The sequence below is a fragment of the Schistocerca serialis genome, chromosome 1 (genome assembly GCF_023864345.2).
Source record: "Schistocerca serialis cubense isolate TAMUIC-IGC-003099 chromosome 1, iqSchSeri2.2, whole genome shotgun sequence".
NCBI classification, from domain to species: domain Eukaryota; kingdom Metazoa; phylum Arthropoda; class Insecta; order Orthoptera; family Acrididae; genus Schistocerca; species Schistocerca serialis.
Window position 1 is genome coordinate 770,491,907 of NC_064638.1, and position 23,976 is coordinate 770,515,882.

Genomic DNA, 23,976 nt, shown 5'->3' on the forward strand with positions numbered 1-23,976 from the left:
ACAGTTATATTTTAGATCATTCTCATAGTTTGATCTAAAATATAAGAAAAATTGTATAACATTATTACCATTATGAGCCTGTACATGATAAAATATTAAAAAACAAAATTAAATTTGCCCACTATAACCTGGTTTAGTTGAAAAGGAAACGAATGTGTGGAAAGAGAAACTTTAATATCCAAGTAAGTGTTTTTATACACAAAAAATGTTTATTAATGAAACGCAAGATAACGATTCATAAAAATTTAGTTGCTGGTAAACAACATCATGAAATATTTCAGGTTCTTACAGCAAAATTAGTTTCATTCAAATATCTGTGACAACTTCTACAAAAAGATTAGCCAGATACATTTTTCTTGTTAGGCTGAGTGGATTTAGTTTTAAAATTTTGTTACGTACAGGAGGGTAGTGTCAGATGACGATTGCTGGTGTGATATTTTAATGACAAGAGTGCAGCGATTTGAAATATTGTTACCAATTGATCCAATATTATCACTGGCTTGTGTAATATGCATATAATTACATGGTACATGTACATCGACAATTTAAAAAAAACTTAGATAGCAGTCTTAAATAATAATAATAACCAGCAATTAGTTCCCCTGACTAGTGTTATAACATATTCGTGAAATATTACAATGGCAGTGATACATTTCTATGTCGTGCAATTACTTGCTGACTAAATTCACAAAGCTTAGCTCCCACGACACATTGGATTAACTTTGCACACTAAAAATAAAAATAAGAAATAGAGGGCCCAACAACATCAAAATAGTGAAAATGAATCAACTGTTTATTTGCAGTTTTTTCAACAGTTCTCCAAGCTGTAAGATTTCATAGCCCTGGAAATTCCATTGTTACTGTAGTTTGTCACCATTCCATGTTACCGGGCTATAAACTCAAGTATACGAGAATTCCTAACAGGAAAGAAAATGCTTCTAACTACTGTCAATGCAATATAATGTCAATAGACTTTCGTAATAATGAGGCATCAAGTTTCAAACTGAATGCACTATGGTCATTATTGGCTTAAATAATGACACTATGAGAAAGTCAGCAAAGTATTACTTTGCACTGAAGTAACTAAAAAAGAACCAAAGCCCAAAAATTCAATGGTTATCTACGAAATGTATGTTCAAAATACGGATGTGGAAATCAAAAACCTGTCTTTGCTTTTGTGCAAATTAAGAATTTACAGCTGCATGCTAAAGACTGACATGGGCCTTACTCTCTGTCACACTCAGAATCATGCAATGAGAAACAAACATGGAGCCCAAGAACCTATGGACAGTAAAAAATATTCCTCCAGTTCGGTGAATGCCCCAAAGGTAAATCTGACTGAGAAACAAACATTACAACAATTTATTGCCCTTCTTCATTTTTCCTTATGTGACTCTGCAAATGATTGTTTCTGAAGCATGATGTTAAGAGTGATTTGTAACAATATGATTCTGCACTTTTCAACTCCCCACAGAGTCTCTGAATTTTTCTGGGAAAATTCGTTTCTCTGAGAATTCTCAGTTTTCCAGACAAGTTGCTACCTTGCATAGTAAGGAAACGGACAAGGGTGTTGAACACGGCATAAAACAAGTATACATGAAATACATTGAATGAGGCACCCCAAAGGAAATATTCGAATGGGACAGAAATCAGTAGATGTGAGATGTACATGTGCAGACAAATGATTGTCATTTCAGAAAAATTGGATGTTTCATTCAAGACAAAGAGCTTCACAAATTGAGCAAGTTAACATATTGATCCACTTCTTGTCCTAGTGCAAGCAGTTATTCAGCTTGGCAGAGTTGTTGGCTGTCCTCCTGAGGGTTACTGTGCCAAATTCTGTTCAATTGGTGTGTTAGATCTTGAAAATCCTGAGCTGGTTGGAAGGCCCTGCCATTAAAGCTCCGAATCTGCACGATTGTGGAGACACCCAGTGACCTTGCTGGCCAAGGTAGGGTTTGGCAAGCACGAAGACAAGCAATAGCAACTATTAATGTGTGCACACAGGCATTATCTTACTGAAATGTAAGCCCAGGAGGCTGGCTTTGAAGGGCAACAAAATGAGGTGTAGAATATTGTTGATGTGGTGCTGTGCTGTAAGGGTGTCATGTATGACAACCAAAGGAGTCCTGCTATGAAAAGAAATGGCACCCCAGACTGTCACTCCTGGTCGTCATGCCCATTTCGCTGGTCATTGGGGCTAAATTTGAAGTGGGACTCAACACTGAAGACAATTCTATTCAATCAATGAAGGCTGAAGACGAAGCTGGAGATGCCCTGGGCAGCTGTGGGATATCAACCTGACTATCACCCACAACACAGCTTGACAACCAGGAGTGATGGTCTCGGGTGCCACTTCTTTTCCTATCTGGATCCCTTCGGTTGTCATCCGAAACCCTTAACGTGCAGTGTTAATTCGACAACATTTTACACACCATTTGCTGCCCTTCATGGATAGCCATCCTCGGCTTCCATTTCAGTAAGATAATGCCCACCAGCACATGGCGAGAGTATCCAGTGCTTGTCCCTGTGCTTGCCAAACCCCACCTCGGCCAGGAAGGTCACTTGATCTCTCCCCAACTGATAATATTTGGAGCAGTAAGACAGGGCCCTTTAAAAAGCTCCAGATTTTGAAGATCTATGTGGCATCTGGACAGAATTTGGCATTATATCTCTGAGGAGGGCATCCAACAATTCTGTCAATCAGTGCCAAGCTGAACAACTGCTTGCATTAGGGCCAGAGGTGGACCAGTGCATTAATGACTTGCTCAATTTGTGAAGCTCTTTCTTTTGAATAAATCATCCAATTTTTCCGAAATTGTAATAATTTGTTTATCTGCACACATACACCACATCTCCTGATTTCCATCCCATTCGTATAATTTGTTTGTGGAGCATCATTTTTTATCTTCATGTGTATTTTTTTTAAATAAGAGAGCTACGCTAATATATTTCCACAGATCCTAAGTGAAATAGTCCTCATGGATGCGAGTGAATGGAAAACTGAAACATAGCTTCATTTAAGAGGTAATGGCATGCCAGTCTCCACACAGATGGCGTCAGCAGGTGGTGAATGAAGTGATTGCTGTCTCAAGAATCTACAGATACCAGTCATTGAATGCTGCCTCCTATTTTGACTAAACTAGAGGTGGGAAACTTCCTACAAGTCAGTCAGGGGGCCTCAAGATGGTGTAATATAATGCCAAAACTGGTTGTTCAATAAAATAATGATTTGAAAATTTAGACAGCTGATAGGTGTTTTGATTCAACATTCTGTAATAAAAAAACTTGTTGCAAACATGTAAATGTATACACACTAATAATTCTTACGCTATCTCAGCCACTCATCATCAAAAAGAAAGCAATTTTGCACTACTTTTTTACACCAATTACATTACCGTACTGAAAATTGTTTCTTCTGTAATATTTACACAATGTTTAAATAAAATGTCCAATATCTTGATTCATTCAACTGTTCTTACTATTCACATTTCTTAATATAAACAGTATATTTAATGCATTTAACGCTCTACATATACCAAATGGTCTATTAAGAAATTTGTTTATGATGTAGGAGCTGGCCACTTACAAATACTTTAAGCTCCTCTTAAAGTTCACTTCATTAGCAGTTAAAATTTATTATTGCTCTTGGCAAATTACTGAAATGAGTATATTTGAATAACCTTCCTGGACCAAGGTACGCGACTAAATTTTTATATAGATAATTCTTATTTCTATTATTGATTCCATGAACTTAGCTGTCATTTTCAAAAGATATATATTATTTATAATGACAGTTTATGAAAAGGACAGATTGCTGCTCACCCTATAGTGGAGATACTGAGTCACAGGCAGGCACAACAAAAAGACTGCTAAACAAGTAAGCTTTTGGCCGTGTGTGTGTGTGTAATATGCCTTTTGACGGAAAGCTTGCTTGTTTAGCAGTCGTTTTGTTCCACCTGCCTGCGACTCAATATCATCACTATACAGTGAGTAGCAATCTATCCTTTTCATAACATTGTCATTATTCCATTCAAGGTTTTAAATTATTTATAACAAGCTTCTCCATGGAATAAACATACTGGGAAGCAGTAGTTAACATTGCCAGTAACTTGAACAGACCTCTGTAGGACACTCTTGAGTTCATACTACTAGTAATTTGCATTACACATTTTTGGATTCAGAAAACTTTAGCTTAGCTTGGCTTGATGAGGTGCCCCAAAAATAATCTATATGACATTACAGAATGGAAGTAAGCAAAATATGAAAGCTTTTTTTAAAATTTTTAATCACCAGCGCCTGACATTTGAATTGTAAATAAAGTTTTGGTTACACACTTTATCAGTTATGTAGTATGCTCCCCCAAAATTGTATTTATTACAAGTCACAATCCCAAGAATTTGCCACGGTCAGTTTCATATTTTAGACACACACTTGGGGCAGCAGGAGGGACAGGACACTTCTTTCCAGATCTGAACTGCATACAGTGTGTCTTTTCAAAGGTTAGAGACCAAGTATTGACTACAAACATTTATTCATGTTTGTGGAAATTTCATTAGCCACCCTTTCTAAAATATGATTTGCTGTCTATTGCAAAGTTTGTGTATATAAAAGAAGGCATCTTGTAATGTTACTGATGAAAGGTCACTAACACACACAAAGAAAAAGTACGAGCCCTAAGAAGGAGTATTGTGTGACACCACATCAATTACTCCCCAGCTGGATGATGGCTGATAGCTCAATACAAGACTCTTTCCTATTGTAACCATATGTTTCCTGTCAGAGAAATAAGATCTGAACCATGTGATGGCATCTTTTGCTACACTATAATATTGTAATGTATTTAAAAGGACATTGTGATTTACACAGTCAAACCATCTTTAACAGATCACGCTATGCCAGTAACCTTTAATTTGTTGTTATATGAATTAAGTACATTTTCACTGCATACATAAACAGCCTTCTCAATATAGGAACCCTTTAGATATCCAAACTGTGACTTTAAATGTATTATTTGCAGTCATGTGGTTAAGAGGGCACCTGTATACTACCTTTTTCAAGGTGGATAAAAGTTGTACGGTATGTCTATTTCTCCTTTCTTATACAGAAGCTTAACTTTAGCTTATTTCAACCAGTCGAGAAATGTTTCAGTGATAAATGAGTGGTTACACAAATAACTTTGTGTGTTACTAAATTCATCATTACCACTAGTTTTTTTAAAGATATTATGGACATCACTTTTTCTGGTGTAATGAGAGTCATACTCATACCAGTAAAGTTACTATTTGTAATGGCCTGTCTGAGATTCCAGGGCAGTATCTACTGAACCCTATGTGATGACTATCTTCTCAGTAAGTCATGAAATGCTTGTTAAATAGTTTTGTGGCATTGCACACATCTGTTAGGACTGTATCACTTGCTCTTAAAGGTATTTGCTTCTCCTCATCTCTGGTTCTAACAATCTCCTTCTCTACTGTATCCTGTGGTGTTAATTGATGTGACTACCTATTTCTCATAATGCATTTGATTTGAAGTGTGTATTACTACCTTCAAAATTTGCAGTACATGTTGTAATGAGTTATAGTATGAACACTGTCTCTGCCTGACATACACAGTTTCCTTGTGTCTTCAAGATTCCTTCATTTCTTGAGAAACTATGGTTTCTTCTGTAGACTTTAGTCTAACCCGAGTTACTTTTGGTGGAAAACAGTCTTCAAATAAGTTGTGAAATCAGCTATTTTTACCAAAATGTCATGGAAAATAGCATTTTTCCCTGCTCCTCGATACAAAAAAAATGGTAAATCTGACTTGCCAGGGCCAATTGTCGCATATGACCTAGTTTAAAGTAACAGTTCATTTCCTGTGTTAAGAAATGAGACTAAGAGGTATTTTTGTGTCTGCCTGCTGCCAACCTTAGTGATTAAACAATATTGTGTGCAATGGTAAGGTGGCAGTCAAGGTTGAATGGTATGTTTTACTGCTGTTGGTGTGTATTTCTATAACATTATCAAAAATTTAAATATATTATGCAATTTATATTTCAATTAGATGAAACCTTTCAGCATTTGTTACTTGATTAAAAGCAAGACAAACTCTTATCCATCACAGAGTAAACTCAGCCCATAATACATATTAACTTACAAATATATTATATAATATAGCCATAATTATTTGAATATAGTTTTTAAAAGTTGTTGGAACAGTTTCTGCAGTCACATCAAAACTATGCAATTATTTAGTCAGTCATAATTTGTATTGCTAGATGCTTTTGGTCATGCAGCTGTTCACAGATGTTCAAAGTTGGCAGCTGTTGATGCTTTCCCTTTCCTGTGAAATCTTGTGTGAGAACAAATTCTGTCTATGTTCAGTGTATCTTAAACTCAGTGATGAACACATGTGCTTAAGTAATTCACAATTATGAAAATGCCAAAGCCTGCTGTGACCAGTGGCAGATACATACAGGGGGCGTGCGTCCCCCCCTTGTAGGGCCGCTGTCAGGAAGAATAGGCACAACGAATTCATTGTTTAATGAAGAGAATCACGACTGTAAGCTTTTTATTTCATAAGATGGCATTGTCTTGTATATGTGTATAATCAGTTTAAATAAAACTTTCTTCAACTTTGCATGTGACTTTACTATTTTTTATTACAGTAAAAGTAAAGGTAGCTCAAGATATCTTTAGTTTCCCCTCCTTGAGGTTTCTCTGTATCCACTACTGGCTGTGACTGCTGACCATAGAGCATGAGAATTTGGAACTGAAGCATTTTATGCTTCTGATAAAGCAATGACTTTTTGTAAATATTGTGACAGCAGAATTTCATGGTAGTGTAAAAACAGTATTTCAACATGTGCAGAATGAAAAGCATAATGACAACATAAAGAAGCAGTCCAGTTTGCCAATAAAGTAGCAATTTTCAATTAACAGCAGTTCTGAAGTTATGAGAAAGAAGAAACGTGTGTGGATACATTACCCAGAGGACTGCGAAAAATTTTTTTAGGGCAAATATTCCACCCAAAAAATGGAATATAAAGATTTTTGGCAATGAGTGAAGGAATTCACTGAAGGCAAGCACTGTTTTGTTAACAGTAAAAATACAGTTTGACCTACACACTATCATTTTAATAAAGTAACAAACAGCTGTTTGAATGGATTCAGTATGCTACAATTATGCTGCTCAGTTTCTGTTCTTCCTAACCTAAAGTAGGTGCTGCGCTGCTGACATAATGCAAGTATGTTTCCTCTTCTAAATAAAGCTATTACTTACTGTCCATGGACAACAAGAACATGTCCGTATGGATCACTCCTTTATCAACATCTTTCTTGAGTTTTTCTTTATGATAACCTCCAAAGATCAATATTCTGTTGTCTGAGAGTGCAAGCATCTGACATCCTGATCGTGGAACAGGAGCAGTACCTGTATGAAGAAATAATGAGTTTAAACAATGTATTGAATCGGTTGATTAGTACTTTACATATTATCATCAGTGACATTGGTTATACTATTAGAAGCTGTACATTATTACCTGATGGTTCTAATTTTTTCCATGTGTAATCCTCCATATTAAAAGCATAAAGATCATTAAAATATTGGTAATCTCTTACATTGTCTCTGAAACCACCAAACACCATGAGTTTTTTCTTCACATTTACCATTCTATGTCCACTTCTAGCACTTGGTCCTCCAGGAGCACTAAAAGTACCAAATATTTATCGTGAGGTATCTGTACACTTGAAAACAAAATTGAAATAGTTATTGTACAAGCCTAAGCACTACTCATAGTATAAGTGATGGAAGATCAACATTTAATATTCCATCACAGTGACAAGATCATTAGAGATGGAAGCCTGGATTTCAAAGAAACCACTCTGGAAATGGCACTAAATTACATAGGAAAACCATGGAAAATCTAAATCTGGATCGAAAGAAAATAAGAATTTGTCACGTGAAATGGGAAGATGGTAATTTGGATACAGAGTCTGAACAACAATAGTAAATGGATAGAGATGGTCATTGTCAAAATGAGGAATAACCAACATTTATTACTGGAGGATTAGGTAGAGTAGAGGCCTGTTTTGTAGGTAAGTGCAAATAAAAAAAAGAAATAGTTTCAAGGAAAAGCGTAACTCAAATGAAATTTCTTGCTGACACATGGAAACTAGTTATGGAATGACAGGATATAGGGAAAAATATGTGCATAACGAGTGATAATGTTCACAAAATTGTTATTCAATACATTTTTAGCTGAACTTCATGCAGCAGTTTTTTCCCCATTTGTTTGTTTTCAAGACAAGTGATGAAGCTTATATTATCAGACTCTGCCCACAGTATAAACTATAGTGAAGCTTTATAGCAACATCTATACATATCATAAAATTTTAACTGGTCAGTGCTTGTACATAGGAGATATTTAAGAAAACTTAATATGGGGGACTTTATAACAGCAACAGAAGCCAAAACAATTATTTTTAGAATTTTTGTTTGTCTGTCCGTAAGTTTGTATGTGTATAATGAAAAAACTACTCCACAAAATTGGATGCAGTTTTCACAGTTGTGTTGTTGGAGATCTAACTTAAAATCTGGTGCACATTTCATCTTGTTATGCCACCTAGAAGCCAACTTATCTATATGTAAACAGTATTTTCTTTAACTGGGTCAGTATGGAGAAACTGCGACCCACGGGAGATAAAGGGAAATTGTCTTAGGAAACTTAAGGTGCTTTTTTGTTAAAACAAATATTCAGATTTTTGGTCAAGCATGAGTTGTCCCTAAAAATGAGTGAAATTGGCAATTTTCTTTTCTCTTTTTTATGTGGATCAACTCAGTTTTGTTTAAGGATCATTTCATAACACTGGAAGGAAAAAAATCGGGACAGCAGAAGTTTTATAAAGCTAAACTAAATAAACCAGGACAGAATTGATAGAATCTGTAAAAGTTGTATTTTGGAACGTTTTATCATAAAACAATTCATACTTCATACGTCTGTATGTGTGCTTACAAACACATCAGTTCTTTACTCTTGCATATTTTTGACAGCTTTGCCTTCAGTCTTTTATGTCTCTTTTTCTCACTGATAATAAGCTTAAGGAATTTTCAAAATTCATGTATGTTCGAGATCCATGTGGAAGAAATTGTGGGCAAAAGCTCGTATACAATAAAAATGAGGTTTTGTTAGAATTATTTCAAAGACAGCCAACAAAAAGCAACACAGAATGTCCGCTAAGGTGATGAGGACCAGTGATGGACAAGTGATGGTTCAATTTTTTTTTTTTTTTTTTTTTTTTTTTTTGTTACAATAGACATCATACAATTTTGCAATGAAACCAAATTCAAAATCTTAAAAGAAAGAGAAGGAGGGGGGGGGGGGGGGGGGAGAGAAAGTTCTATAATTACCAATGTGCATGCTTACATATGAGAGGCCATTTCTGTGCAATCCCTGGTAATATCAAAACAGTTCCTTAAACAAGTAACATTCAATTTCCATCCCCAATCTTGTCAAAGTGAGCTAATTCTATGTTTTTAACGGCCTTAACACTGATGCATTAACTTCTACAATTCTTAACCTTCCTCCGTCAGTTTGAAGCAACATTATAATCAGTGTACTGACATTCAGTTGAATTAGTTTTTTTATATTCAGCTTGGTATACCTGAATAAATGACCCAAAATGTACACAGTGATTATGTTAAGATACGAAGGTTGGTGTTTAAAATGGAGAGAGATTAAAAATGATTAAAATAATATAAAGTAACATAAATTATATTGATTTCACTATGAACTGAATTAAGAGTCAAGCCAGCTTTGAATTAATGGTTCATAAAGTGGCTCATTAGTGTTACTTATGAAGTGTAATATTTTATAAATAACACATTTTGGTGTAGCTCAAATGCTGATGTAATGAAGAATTTCTAGATCAAGTACAATGGAAACTGAAATTAAGCGGTCAATATTTTTATTAAAGGATTATATACCAGCTGGAAGCAGCTACTGAAAAACTGAATATTAATTCTACAATTTGTCTCAATGACACAGACAAAAAAGTTTGAGTCATAAATCAAACACAGAGTACAATCTTTTGTGAAAGAACATTCTTTTTTTAATCAGTCATGTCCTAAGTTATGTGTATGAAATGTCTACAAGCTTCAGGGGATGCATAACAATGTTACACAAATCGTGTTTTATTAAAAGTGTATTCCAATAAATGCACCCAATATATCCCTGACACTGCTGTGTTTGCACAACATATAAGAGATTCATAATTTTGGAACCAGAGACTGCTGTACGCAGAAAATAGTCTTGTGTCCAGCTGTTACGACTATATTGAGCAGAAAATGATACTTGGAAGAAAACGTCAGAGAACAAAGACGCATGGAGGCACAGTGTTGTAGAGGCCTTGGCCCATCAAGGGCTATAGCATTGAAGAAGAAGAAACTGACAGTAACTGATAAGTAAGCAGAAGTACAGGTCTTAGAAAACTATTACCAACAAGTTAGATAAGGTAGTCTCTCCTCGTATGTGACATAAGCTGCATTTGAACCTTAAACCTCAGTTGCATATAAACTGCGTACACTTCAGTCTCTGTTGTGTCTAAGATTGAAACCGATATCTAAGTCACATGACAGAGGTTAATAATCTGAATTTCTGTCATTAAGCATTATCTCAAGTGGAACCGACATTTAGAGCTTTTCTCATTTATAGCTAAAATCAAGCACTGAATGACTTGATGTATTAGTACACTTACCATGCGCCTGGAATTGGCCCAGACAGTCCTAGTTCTTTAGTGCTGTCCAGGCTTGCAAAAACAACTGGGGACAGAGAATTTTTTGACTGGTGATGATTTATTTTAATTTTAGACCTATATGTTTACCCTCACATTTTTAAACACTCTCTTATGGTCGTGCCTCTCTCAGCTGACTTTGGAGCAACCAGTGACATCAATGGGAAAGTGTGGCCACCAGTTCTGCCACAACTTTTCACTTACTATTAGTCATTCGGCAACACATTAGGTACAATGTGTTTGTGCTGTTTTTGTGTGTGAAGTAACTTGTTTACACTTTCTGATCATTTTCTCTCTACTTGTTTTGTCTTATCATGTGACTATGGGTAAAAGAAAGGGTGTGTTTAATTTTAACTTGCAAGTGGAATACAAATTTTTGAAATTGTGTATTGACAGCAACAATGAGTATTGCAGACTACGTACTGGAGAATTTTCTGTTGCATATGAAGACCATGTGAAAACAGCTAAACATAGTAGTGCTATTGGTGCTACTACTACACCAAACATATGACATTTTTTTAAACTCAAGGCTGCGAATTGTGGTCTGGAGTGATCTGCTCACAAGGTTACATCTTCATACCACACTGTTACGTACAAACTCAAATTTCAAAACATCAGGCTGCACATCTAAACCAGTTAAAACATTACATGAACCAAAATTTTCAACTGTTTGAACCGAAACAGAGGTAATTATTGTTAACGTTGTTTTGCAATTTTTATTTGATAATATTTTGTGCTCTTTGGGAAACATTAATTATGTAACAGAAGTGAAGTAAAACTTGCTCCGGTTGTTGCAAGTCATTTCAGTCTGAATGAGGGAATTCAAGTCAAACTTTTTAGTTTGAAAATTTTAGGTCATAAACGATAACTTTTAAGTTTCAATGAAGTGTCAGGTGACACTACTAAAATTTTGATTTGGCGTCTTTTGCAGTGCGTAAAGAAATGTGAACCTGAAGAACAGTTGATTTATTGTACTGCTTACAACACTAACAGTAATGATGGTGGTGTGCAGAGAAAGGGGGATGAAAATGTGTTTAGAAAAGTTAAAAGTGATTTAGATAGACTTGGTTTAAGAATTGGTTGGGCAGCCCACACTGTACGTAAGCCATTTCTGAAAAACACCATGTCTAATGAAAAGTGCAGCTCAATAAATAAAATTTAATGTTTCAGTAAACTTTTAAGGCTTTAAATTAATTTCTAAAATATGTTACGGGTTAGACTAATGTATGGCAATACATCCTGAGTTGGACACACAAAATATGGTAAGCTTATGTGTTAGCATTACAGATGTTACAGTGCAGTTAATCTAATTTCTCTTAAATTCCCAATATTACTGTGGTGGTTATCACCTTTATATTTTGCCAGGTGAAAGCATAACAAACGTTTGAACACTGTATTGTATAATTCTTTGGTAAATTTCTGGTTTTGTAGCACTGAGGCCATTTAGTTCATTGGTTCCACAGGAGCACAGGACAAGATATCAGTTTGGCAGGAAGCATTTAGTTTTCTGATCATTACTCACCAATATATTTGATATGTTTTATAACACCTTTACTTTTATTACACCTTTACCAGAAATGACATTCATTTCTCTCCATAACGTCTGGTTTTTATACAAAATAAGAATTTATCATTTATGACTTTTGCTTAATCCATTGCACATACCGGAATGATATCGAGATAAGAAGCATCATATATCAGAAAATGGTTATCAGAGAGAAAATTCTTATAGTGAGTTAGATATAAATGTTCTTTCATCTCAGATCTTCGCCAGTCATCTGGTTTTAGATTGGGGACCACTGTGTTTTTACAAGATAGATATATAATGGTCCATATCATTCAATTAATACTATTTAGACACAAATACATACTCTCAAATAGAATATCTTTCGCATATGCTTTGTGATGATATCATTTTTTACCTTCAGCCTGAAAGCTCACAGAGTTAATATTGTAAAACGGGTCACAATTTTTATTTTTATTGTATATTTTTACCTGTAGAATTAAATATTACTTCTTTTCACATACCTTTTAAGCAACTAAATACTGCACACGATTCCATCTTTTAATAAAGAAACATTTACTGAAAACGAAATTGATCAGCGTTGCAGCAGTCACCTGCAAGTGGTTGCCCCCAACAGTCAGCTGATCGAGATGCTGGTTTCAATATAATGATGTCATCTATGGTCTAAGTTTGTAACGTGTGAGGGAGGCAGCAACGCTAGCATTTGAATGAAGAAACCATAGCACAATTTGCTTACACTATACATAAAATTGATTAGATTTGACTTAGTTTTCATTCCATAGACCCCAAAATGAGATGATTCTGATGGGTGTGGAACATGTCATAAGAAAGTATAACATAAAAAACATAGAACATTTGAACATAATAATCCACTTCCCTGAGCATTTGCCAGGAGATGTGAGTTCATTACAGTAAAGTGGAATTGGTAATATTTACAGAATTAATACGCTGTCAGAATGAAACAGTCAGGCACTTTTAATAAATTTATCATACATAAAATACCTAATCTTGACTGTTGCAACCAAGTGCTTTCAAAACTGAAATCTAACAGAAATTTTCCTTTAAACTTTGCTTTATATGAAGCCAAGCTTTTAATGGTTGCTGGTAATTTATTGAAAATGTTGTTCCTGAATATTGGCGCCTTTTTGGACAAAGGTAAGTGGATTTATGTCGTTATGTAGATTGTTCTTATTCCCAGTACTGATACTATGTATCGAGCTATTTGTTGGAAAGAGATTTATTATTTGCAACAAATTTCATTAAGGAATAAATATACTGAGAAGCAGTAGTTAATTCTGAGCTGTGTATAGTCGGTATTTTCGAAGTTTAATGACAGTGAATTAGCTTTAAACCATTTATTAATGCCAGCGAAAATTTGATTAACAGCCATTTCTAAATATGTATGTAACTTGCTATTTACTGTAATGTTTGCATCGTCTGCAAAGAAAATAAACTTAGCATCTAGTAATGTAACAAACAAGAGATCATTAATGCACAAAAGAAAAAGCAATGGACCCAAGATGGAACCTTGAGGAACACCACATGTACTTAATTCCCAATTAGTTGAAGACAGATTGCTTACTCCATAGGTATTTCACAAGGGCACCAACTGTACCTGTTCAGCAGGTAAGAGCTGAAGCATATTGCAGCACTGCCAGTGACATCATAATATTCTAATTGACTCAAAAGAATGCTGTGATTCACACAGTCAAAAGCTTTATACAGGTTACAAAAAATCCCAGTAGCCTCTAATTTGTCATGCAATGAATTAAGTACAGTACATTCTCACTGTGTGTGTAAATAGCCTTCTCTGTGTTGGAACCTTTAAGAAACCCAAACTGTGACTTGGAAAAAACATTATTTGCAGCTAAACGCTTCAGACAATGCTTGAATACACCTTTTCAGATATTTTTGAAAAAGCTGGCAAAAGTGAAATTGGTCAATAGTTTGATGGCATCTCTCTATCTCCCTTCTTGTCAAGAGGCTTACCTTCAGCATATTTTAGGCATTCGCAAATGTTCCACTAATAAAGAGATTTATTACACAAATAACTTCGATACAATGCAACTTGCATGATCACTCTTTGATTAACTTTGCTGATATGTTATCATAACCACAAGAATACTTTGATTTTAAGGATTTCACAAAGGGTGCTACTTCTTTGGAAAAAGTGAGAGTCATTTCCATATTACTGAAGTAATTTGTAGAGACTGGTCTCAGACATTCCATTGCATTGCTTTCTGAGCCTGATAACACCAACTTGTCAGTAACAGAAACAAAGTACTTGTTTAAGATGTTTGAAACACTGCATACCCTTGTTACCCATGTCTCATTTGTTCCTTTCTGGTCCCATCTGTCTCTGTCTTCAGTATATCCCATATAGTTTTTATTCTGTTGCCTGATGTAATTATCTTTTTCTCACAATAAAGCTGATTAGATTTCTGGATTACTTGCTTCAATATTTTGAGGTATTCTTTGTGATGTATAACAATGTTAACATCAGAGCTGTTCCTAAATAGTGGATAGTTTCCTTTTTTCCACATATCTTTATTCCTTGTGTAATCCATGGTTTATTTTTAGACTTCTGTTTGAGTTGAGTAACTTTAGGGAAAAACAATTTCCAAATTAGAAAGTAACTTTATAAATGAATGGTTGTATTTTCCATTTGAGTCAGAAGTATTGTAAACATCTATCCAGTTCATGTTTTTGAGTAATAATCTAAAATTCTCAATTTTTTACTAATTTAGTACCCTCCCATGCTCAGATTTTATATCCTGACAAGTTTCAACATTTAACATAAGATGCTACAAGTCAGATGAGATGTGATTTGACTCTTTTCCCCTAGATTTGTCTACAAAAATATTATCAACAGCAGTCTCAAATAGTTACTGATGGCAATAATTGATCACTGACAGAGCTTTTCAATAACTCTCCTTTAAAATCACCAGCAACCACTACTTCCTTGTTTTTTTCCTGTAAGTTGGGATAGCATAGCTTCCAGATTTTTTTATGAAGAGGCTAAAGTTTCCTGAAGGTTGTGTGTGTCTATTTACAATTATAAAGACTTATCATGAAATTGTGGTTTCTTTGCCCAAGTTCCTAAGTGCTGCTCTAGGCAAAATTTGTTAATACAGTGTTCTTAAAATTAAAACAGTTTCTGGCAAATTTGGCAACTCCTCTTTCTCCATATTTTCTCTATAGATGTAAGAGGCTAACTTAAATGCGGTAACAGTCGACATATCTATACCAGTGGTCACATGATGTTTGCAGAAGAGATTATATTAATTGGTTTGTACAAATCTAATTCTTCAACACAAATAAGCAACTCATTAAACTTATCCCTAAGTCCTCAGATATTATGATGCAATAAGAATAACTAATTTTGTGCACTGGCTCGATTAAAACAGGAAGCCCCTAATTTTTCTGTCAGTTTCTGAAAATCTCCAGTTTCAATTAGAGGCTGTTTGCATGAAATGTGTATATTAAAATTTGCTTTCTGGTTGCCTGTTTTCCAACACCAGTATGTTACATTGCTGAAGCTATCTTTACCAGGTCACCCTCAATTGAATAATTAGGGTCCCTATCTATGCTGCTGCCCACTTGCCACAATTACCACAGTGTCTTCCTTTGTGAATGGTCCTTGTATGTGAAATTCTTGAAGGTGATAGATGTTTAGGTTGTATACCTGTAATACCTTACAAATATTTTTGTGTCTTGAGCCCATGGCGTGTGCAATACCCTGCATATTGCTTACACCTTCCCTTCGAAAATTAACTGAATACAAGTGTGTGTATTTTTCTAAAATTTGTATTAAGACAGATGAATTGTATTAATTCATTAAATGCTAAAATTGGAACTGCTTGACCAAGGTCCACAAAAAAGTCATTGAGTCACAATCTTTCTAAAAAGCCAATTTATCAAGGGTGAATGTATCATGAAACATGGAAAAACCAAAAATGTGATAGTGATCTCCTCGCCTTTAATTTTTTATTAACTGCATTTTATTTTGCAGTTTCCTCTAGCCTCTCATCTGTCAGGGTCTCTAAATTTTAGGACAGAAATGACTTATCTATTCCATAGTTTTTTGTAGGGTCTTCTTAATATGACTCCTGCCCCACCGCTCTCCCACTATTTTAATGGACCAACTTTTGAGGAAGAAAATATGCTCTTCTGTAGTCCTGTTCCGGTCATTAACATCTGATTGCTTTTTAAACAACTGAATTACCTCTGTTGAACAATGTGGACCTTCATTTACAGCATGCATATTTTGAGTGGACATTTTCTAAGATATATTAGATTCCTTACTTTCAGTTTTCCCCCTCACTACAGAAATAAACAAAATCTGAATTTTACTGCACACAACTGATTGCTACATTTCCTTCATGAAATATATCTATTAACTCTGTATACCTTATCTTCTCCCACTTTTTTGTAGCTAAATGGTAAACCCAAAGGTCTCTGTAATGATAGAATTGAGACTGTGAAGGGCTGGCATATTCCCCACCAAAAATCCACAGCTGCCCTTTCCCAGCTGCTACAGCAACAGCCTGGTGACCACTGCGTGGTGGAGGAGCTCCTGGCGACTTAACTAACACCCACTCGTTGCGTGGGATGTTGTAAAAGAAGAGATCATTGTACATCTCCGTCTGGAAAATTAAAAATTGCGGACATCAGAAAGATTACAATAAAGATAAATATTCATATAATAAGTAAGACACAGCAATCACATTACAGCCTTATGTACTGAAATCTAATCAAACAAACTGTCATAATGACAATGCACTTAAGATGATAGCGTCAGCTTCAGTAATAAAACTGAACCAGAAATGCAGCAAAGAGCGAATGAGTTAGAAAATATAAAATGAACAAAGAATGTTTCAAAATACGGGCTTTCCTCAAATTAAGGTTTCTGACAGTTTATTTACACTATACATTAGGTGCAGAATCGCTCTTTCAGCCCATAATATACAAAATGGCGTGCTGTTTCTGCATTTTGTGATGCTTTTGTCAGTAACTTATAATTTTCCTATAATATCTATTGTATGCAATATTTTAACAAGGGAAAGAAAACACTAGCAGGCACAGAACTATCAGGTAGCATGTTTAATCTGGAATGTGCTAGACAAGCTATAGATCTATCACTTAACTGAACAAAGTGATGTGATAGAGAAGAAATGTGTAAAATCGTGCACCCAGTTAATGGTAATTGTTGAACATCAAAAATAAATTACAAGAAAATAATGTATGATGATTTGCTCATTAACTAAGCAAGTTAGCACAAAAACCAGTGCTAGCTTAAAACAAATAATTTCTTGTATATAAGACACTGCTTAGGGTAGTGGATATGAATGATATTACATATGTTGGACCTTATATACATGGCCTGACAAATACAGGGTGTTTCAAAAATGACCGGTATATTTGAAACGGCAATAAAAACTAAACGAGCAGCGATAGAAATACACCGTTTGTTGCAATATGCATGGGACAACAGTACATTTTCAGGCGGACAAACTTTCGAAATTACAGTAGTTACAATTTTCAACAACAGATGGCGCTGCAAGTGATGTGAAAGATATAGAAGACAACGCAGTCTGTGGGTGCGCCATTCTGTACGTCGTCTTTCTGCTGTAAGCGTGTGCTGTTTACAACGTGCAAGTGTGCTGTAGACAACATGGTTTATTCCTTAGAACAGAGGATTTTTCTGGTGTTGGAATTCCACCGCCTAGAACACAGTGTTGTTGCAACAAGACGAAGTTTTCAACGGAGGTTTAATGTAACCAAAGGACCGAAAAGCGATACAATAAAGGATCTGTTTGAAAAATTTCAACGGACTGGGAACGTGACGGATGAACGTGCTGGAAAGGTAGGGCGACCGCGTACAGCAACCACAGAGGGCAACGCGCAACTAGTGCAGCAGGTGATCCAACAGCGGCCTCGGGTTTTCGTTCGCCGTGTTTCAGCTGCGGTCCAAATGACGCCAACGTCCACGTATCGTCTCATGCGCCAGAGTTTACACCTCTATCCATACAAAATTCAAACGCGGCAACCCCTCAGCGCCGCTACCATTGCTGCACGAGAGACATTCGCTAACGATATAGTGCACAGGATTGATGACGGCGATATGCATGTGGGCAGCATTTGGTTTACTGACGAAGCTTATTTTTACCTGGACGGCTTCGTCAATAAACAGAACTGGCGCATATGGGGAACCGAAAAGCCCCATGTTGCAGTCCCATCGTCCCTGCATCCTCAAAAAGTACTGGTCTGGGCCGCCATTTCTTCCAAAGGAATCATTGGCCCATTTTTCAGATCCAAAACGATTACTGCATCACGCTATCTGGACATTCTTCGTGAATTTGTGGCGGTACAAACTGCCTTAGACGACACTGCGAACACCTCGTGGTTTATGCAAGATGGTGCCCGGCCACATCGCACGGCCGACGTCTTTAATTTCCTGAATGAATATTTCGATGATCGTGTGATTGCTTTGGGATATCCGGAACATACAGGAGGCGGCGTGGATTGGCCTCCCTATTCGCCAGACATGAACCCCTGTGACTTCTTTCTGTGGGGACACTTGAAAGACCAGGTGTACCGCCAGAATCCAGAAACAATTGAACAGCTGAAGCAGTACATCTCATCTGCATGTGAAGCCATTCCGCCAGACACGTTGTCAAAGGTTTCGGGTAATTTCATTCAGAGACTACGCCATATTATTGCTACGCATGGTGGATATGTGGAAAATATCGTACTATAGAGTTTCCCAGACCGCAGCGCCATCTGTTGTTGAAAATTGTAACTACTGTAATTTCGAAAGTTTGTCTGCCCGAAAATGTACTGTTGTCCCAAGCATATTGCAACAAACGGTGTATTTCTATCGCTGCTCGTTTAGTTTTTATTGCCGTTTCAAATATACCGGTCATTTTTGAAACACCCTGTAAAAGTGAAGCACCTAGAAGAAGAGGAGGAAATGAAATGAAACTTCATGGGTTGAAAGGACACATGACGTTATTGTAAAATCAAGTCAAATTTATATAGAACATGGCAGTATGGGCTCACTTATCAATACAACGTTGCACCTCCTCTAGCTTGGAAGCACACACTGTTTTGGCTGGGAAGGGTGTTATAAAGCTATTGTATCCTCTCCTGAGGCAAGCTGACCCACAACAGTTGTAATTTGTCCTAGATATCCCGGATACTGGCACTGGAATGGAGTTGATTCCTGAGTTGGTCCCACATATGTTCTACTGGGGGCAGTTCTGGGAATCTTGCTGGCTGTGGCAGTACCTTAACATTATGCACACAGTTCTTAGAAAAACATTGTGTGTGTGGACAAGCAATGTCTTGTTAAAAATGGCACTTAGTACTGTCACATGAGGGGTAATGTATGAGGACACAGGATGTCAATGACATACTGTTGTGTTGTGAGAGTTCCCTCAATCTTTACCAGGCATGACCTGAAATCATATCGGATGGCTCCCTGTTCCCCACACCATGATATCAGTAGTTACACAACTGTTCCTCTCCAGACCATTGGAAGAATAGGATATCTCCCGAGACCACTGCTGTACCTGCTGATGATGGTCATTTAGTAGTGCAGAACCACGATCCAATGCTGGACACTATTTGAGGCCATTCATCAGCATTTCATTCTTCATAGTCACTGCATCACTCCAAAAGCAGCTGCATGGGATGGCAATTCTCTAGTCTGCCAGCTGCTAGTCTCCAACCAATGGTGCACAATATTAAGAAAGCTGCAGGGAGTCTATTACTTTGGCAGATACAGATGTGAAAGGGTTGCAATGAACAATGGATGACTGTCAAAACTGAATGCTCCACAAATCTGAATATTGCCAAAGTCAAGCAGTCAGCCAAAAGGAGTCCACTTTCACATTCTATTAGGTGCTGACCATGCTGTCTTACATGAGATTGTGGTATCTCCACGTACTAGATGTTCTATTTATCTGATGACCATCTGAGTGGCGCACATAGATGTCGTGCATCGAACATTCCATTGCCCAGTGATCAGATGCTGTGTCACCTGTCTACTGGTGCAGTACGACATGACAACATTTAAAATATAAGCAAATAAATTTTGTATTCACCCATGTCAAGCAAGGAGATGCTGGAACACTCTGCCATTATTTTCCACACATCTATGACAACTACTCAAGAAATTATTAATCACATAATGTAATTCTCTCCGAGATATTGAATTAATTGATTCCTTGGGTTCCTCTATCGTGTGAGGATTTGTTGTGTACACTTTGTCCTTCAGTGCACCCCAGAAATGAAACTAAGCAATAAGGCACAACTGTATCAAGTGCCTTCTGGAAGACAACGTACATGGCATCAACATAGGAACCATTATCTATGGCCCTCTGGATTTCATGGACAAGAGACTTTTTTCTTCAAAAAGGTCATAATATGAACGCATAAAACATTTTCTATCAATCTACAACAGACTGAAGCAAGTAATATGGGACTGTTAGATAATACGAGCATTCAGGTACAGAGAGACAGTCTGAATGGTAAATAACAATTGGCAATTATGGTTTGTAATCAGCAAGCAAGCTGATCATTCTGAACTCTGGCTCTGAGATTTAGAAGCACTCTGACCTCCATGGAGAATGCTTCCAGTATATCTCTGTCAGGGTGCAGATTGGTTGTAAACTCTTCATATACTGTCAAGGTAGTGTACCACTGGTAGCATTGTAGGAGGTCAAACTATTACATACATATTTTCTGGGATGTTGGTATTCCATCTGGGCTGAAAGAATACCAGGAATAGTGGATTGAGGGAGATCAGCAATGGGTCAAGCCCATCGGGCAGGAACAGTAACTTCTGTGACCGCACTTTGCAATAAATACTCATTAGGAGAGTATTGATGGGTGATCAGTTTTAATTGTTAAAAACCATTCAAAAGCCAAGATCGTACAAAATATTTTTTTTATTCAAGACAACCACTTTCAACAGTCTGAACTGTAGTCTTCAGGTCTTAAACATTTTTTTGTAGTTAATATGTTCATTTTATGCTGAACCTCATGCACAAGGTGTCAAATGCTACGCTTTATCCAGTTAACATCTTGTGAATGAGGTTCAGTGTAAAATGAACATGTTTTCCTACAAAAAGACCTGAAGATGACAGCTAAGACTTATGAAACCAGTTGTTGGGGGAGGGGGGGGGGGGATGCTTTGTGCAATCTTGGCTTTTGAATGGTTTTTAAAACAATTCATGGCTTTTGCACAAAAATACTGCACCTGCTCAAACTTTGTTGCTTTTTTGTGAATTGTTGATCAGAAACAATACTGTAATGATGAGTCAGCCTCTATACTCATCAGACATGGCCCAATGTGACTTTTTTCTGTTCTCAAAAACAAAGGATTACCTTGCTTTAAGCATAGATGAGATTAAAGATGCATCAGTGAGAGAGCTAAAAGCTATCCCAAAAATCAAGCTCTAAAATGGTTTTGAGAGTTGGAAAAAGTGCTGGAGTAAGTGTATAACATCTAACACGAATTGTTTTGAAAGGGATAACTTTGATGTGGATGAATAAAAAAATTTCCCTCAAAAAAAGAATTCTGTTATGTTCTCAAAGCACTCCATAAGTTTTATTACAGAGGTACAGATGGTGGGATAAATTAAGATGATGACTATGCTGTAAACAAGAAAATTAAAAACAATATTACAAACAGTGAAGGAATCTTAGATAGAATAGCAACACTTGTCTCAAAAATAAACAAAAGATGCTCCATGTAAATTATCCAAGTCTGTGCACCAATGTGCTCACACAAACCTTTATGGTGAGTTACAGAAACTAGTACATGAAAGCAACTCCCGACACGATGATAATGCGATATTTTAAAGCAAAAGTAGGACAAAAACTGTACATAAAACTGACTAACTTTTAAGTAACGATACAGAAACTGTTCAGGATAAGCTGATTTTATACCAATTGGAAACTGCAAGTGATCAGAAACTCCGAGGTAACACACAGATACAAAGATGAAAAGAAACAGACTCATCAGTCAGGAAGCTGGAAGTGTAGATTATGAGAAAGTATTTAAGTTTTGGGAGGCAATAACAATAATCCCATTTATCATCCACTGCTGGATACAGGCCTCTTCGAGAATTTTCCATACATTACAGTTTTCAACTTTCCACAACCAAGTATGTCCTATAATTTCCTTAAGGCCATCCTCTAACTCTCTCTCTCTCTCTTTTTCCAATTTTTGTACATTAAGTTTAATTAAACAAGTTCAGCACATTAAAAAAATGCATGTTATACATAGAAAAAAAGGGTGCTTTTTAACTGAGGCACTTACACAAACACCAAAAGAGTTGTAAGCAATAAGAAGACAAAGTAAACTAAAATGGACGAAGGGCAAAGTTAAAGAAAAGGCAAGAATTGGAAAGGATAATAGGAATATTGTACAATAGACTGAATTAAATGAAATTATTTGGAAACTTCTTGGAGAGGATAAGAGTGAAGGATATCATAAAAATATTTATGGAATGCCAGCAGAGGAATAGGCCTACGTCATCGAAAGTGGAACATTTCTGCAATTTTTATAGGGTATTCTAACTGCCTCGCTCATTGATTTATAACAAGCTTTTATAATACTGTAAAAACGATAGAGAATTCCAAATAATGCATTGCCATAATCCACAACATAAGAATGCCAAATGATGCCTGCCATCTCTCTGAAACAAAATGCCTAGTTTCGTACATGTACTTGGAATAGTTTGCATGCTGAAATCTTACTTTTTGTCCATTAAAATATTCTCCGCCAAATAAAATAAGCTCATCCTTTTCAGGATGGGGAACAAAAGAAAAGTTCACTCTTCTGCTTGGTGGGCCGACACGCAGTTCCACAGTTTGCATTTTCTTCTGCTCTTCTTTTTCGATTTGGGCAACAATTTTTTCAATATCATCCTAGCAAGAAGATATATGAAAAGTTATTTCAGGAAACAGAAGCGTTTTTATGGCGCATAACTGAAAATGAGCTTTTAGCGGCATTACTTCACCAATTGCAGCGAGTTCTTTCTTCTGTTTCTGAGACAGCTTCTTCTCTGTCTTCGCAGCGGTTTTCTCAGCTCCCTTCCCCTTTTTCTTATTTTTATCTTTCTTGCCCATGGCACACGGTTGTTACTGTTACTCTTCCTCAAACAATTTACGCTACAACACTACGATTGCACACCATGTGGGCAGCAAAACATAAACAAACATAACACTCTCGTGTCGCTATTCGATTGTTTCATGTCTGCAACTGGTCTGCTAAAGCTAAAGCTAAACATACAGTGTAACAAGCGGATCGGACGGAGCGACGGTGTTCTTTGAGTGACTGACTTTCGTATATATCTACATCTATACTCTGCAAACAACAGTGAGATGCATGGCAGAGGGTACGTCCCACTGAATTGGTTAATAGGATTTCTTCCCGTTCCATTCACGTATGAAGCGCGGGAAAAATGATTGTTTGAATTCCTCTGCGCGTGCAGTAATTAATGTAATTTCATCGCCACGATCCGTATGTGAGCGATACGTATGGGACTGTAGTACACACATCAAAATTTTTTTTGCATAACCTCGGTTCCGAGAGTTCCAGGAACCTATACGGAAAACTGGAATAGAGATCAACATAAACATTATTTCCGACCTTTTTATTGC

At 36.4% G+C, this 23,976-nt stretch overlaps 1 protein-coding gene across 1 annotated transcript in view; it reads right to left on the bottom strand.

The window, feature by feature from the left end:
• Positions 1-23,573, bottom strand: part of LOC126482987 (kelch domain-containing protein 4) — a 43,213-nt gene extending 19,640 nt beyond the window's left edge. Inside the window, exons 1-5 of the mRNA XM_050106580.1 lie at positions 23,329-23,573; positions 23,071-23,241; positions 16,711-16,946; positions 7,526-7,692; positions 7,267-7,416 (exon numbers count right to left, since the gene is read on the bottom strand). Coding sequence (XP_049962537.1) covers positions 7,267-7,416; positions 7,526-7,692; positions 16,711-16,946; positions 23,071-23,241; positions 23,329-23,442 — 838 coding nt within the window. The 5' untranslated portion in view covers positions 23,443-23,573. The remainder of the gene's footprint in view (positions 1-7,266; positions 7,417-7,525; positions 7,693-16,710; positions 16,947-23,070; positions 23,242-23,328) is intronic.
• Between the last annotated feature and the right edge of the window lie 403 nt (positions 23,574-23,976).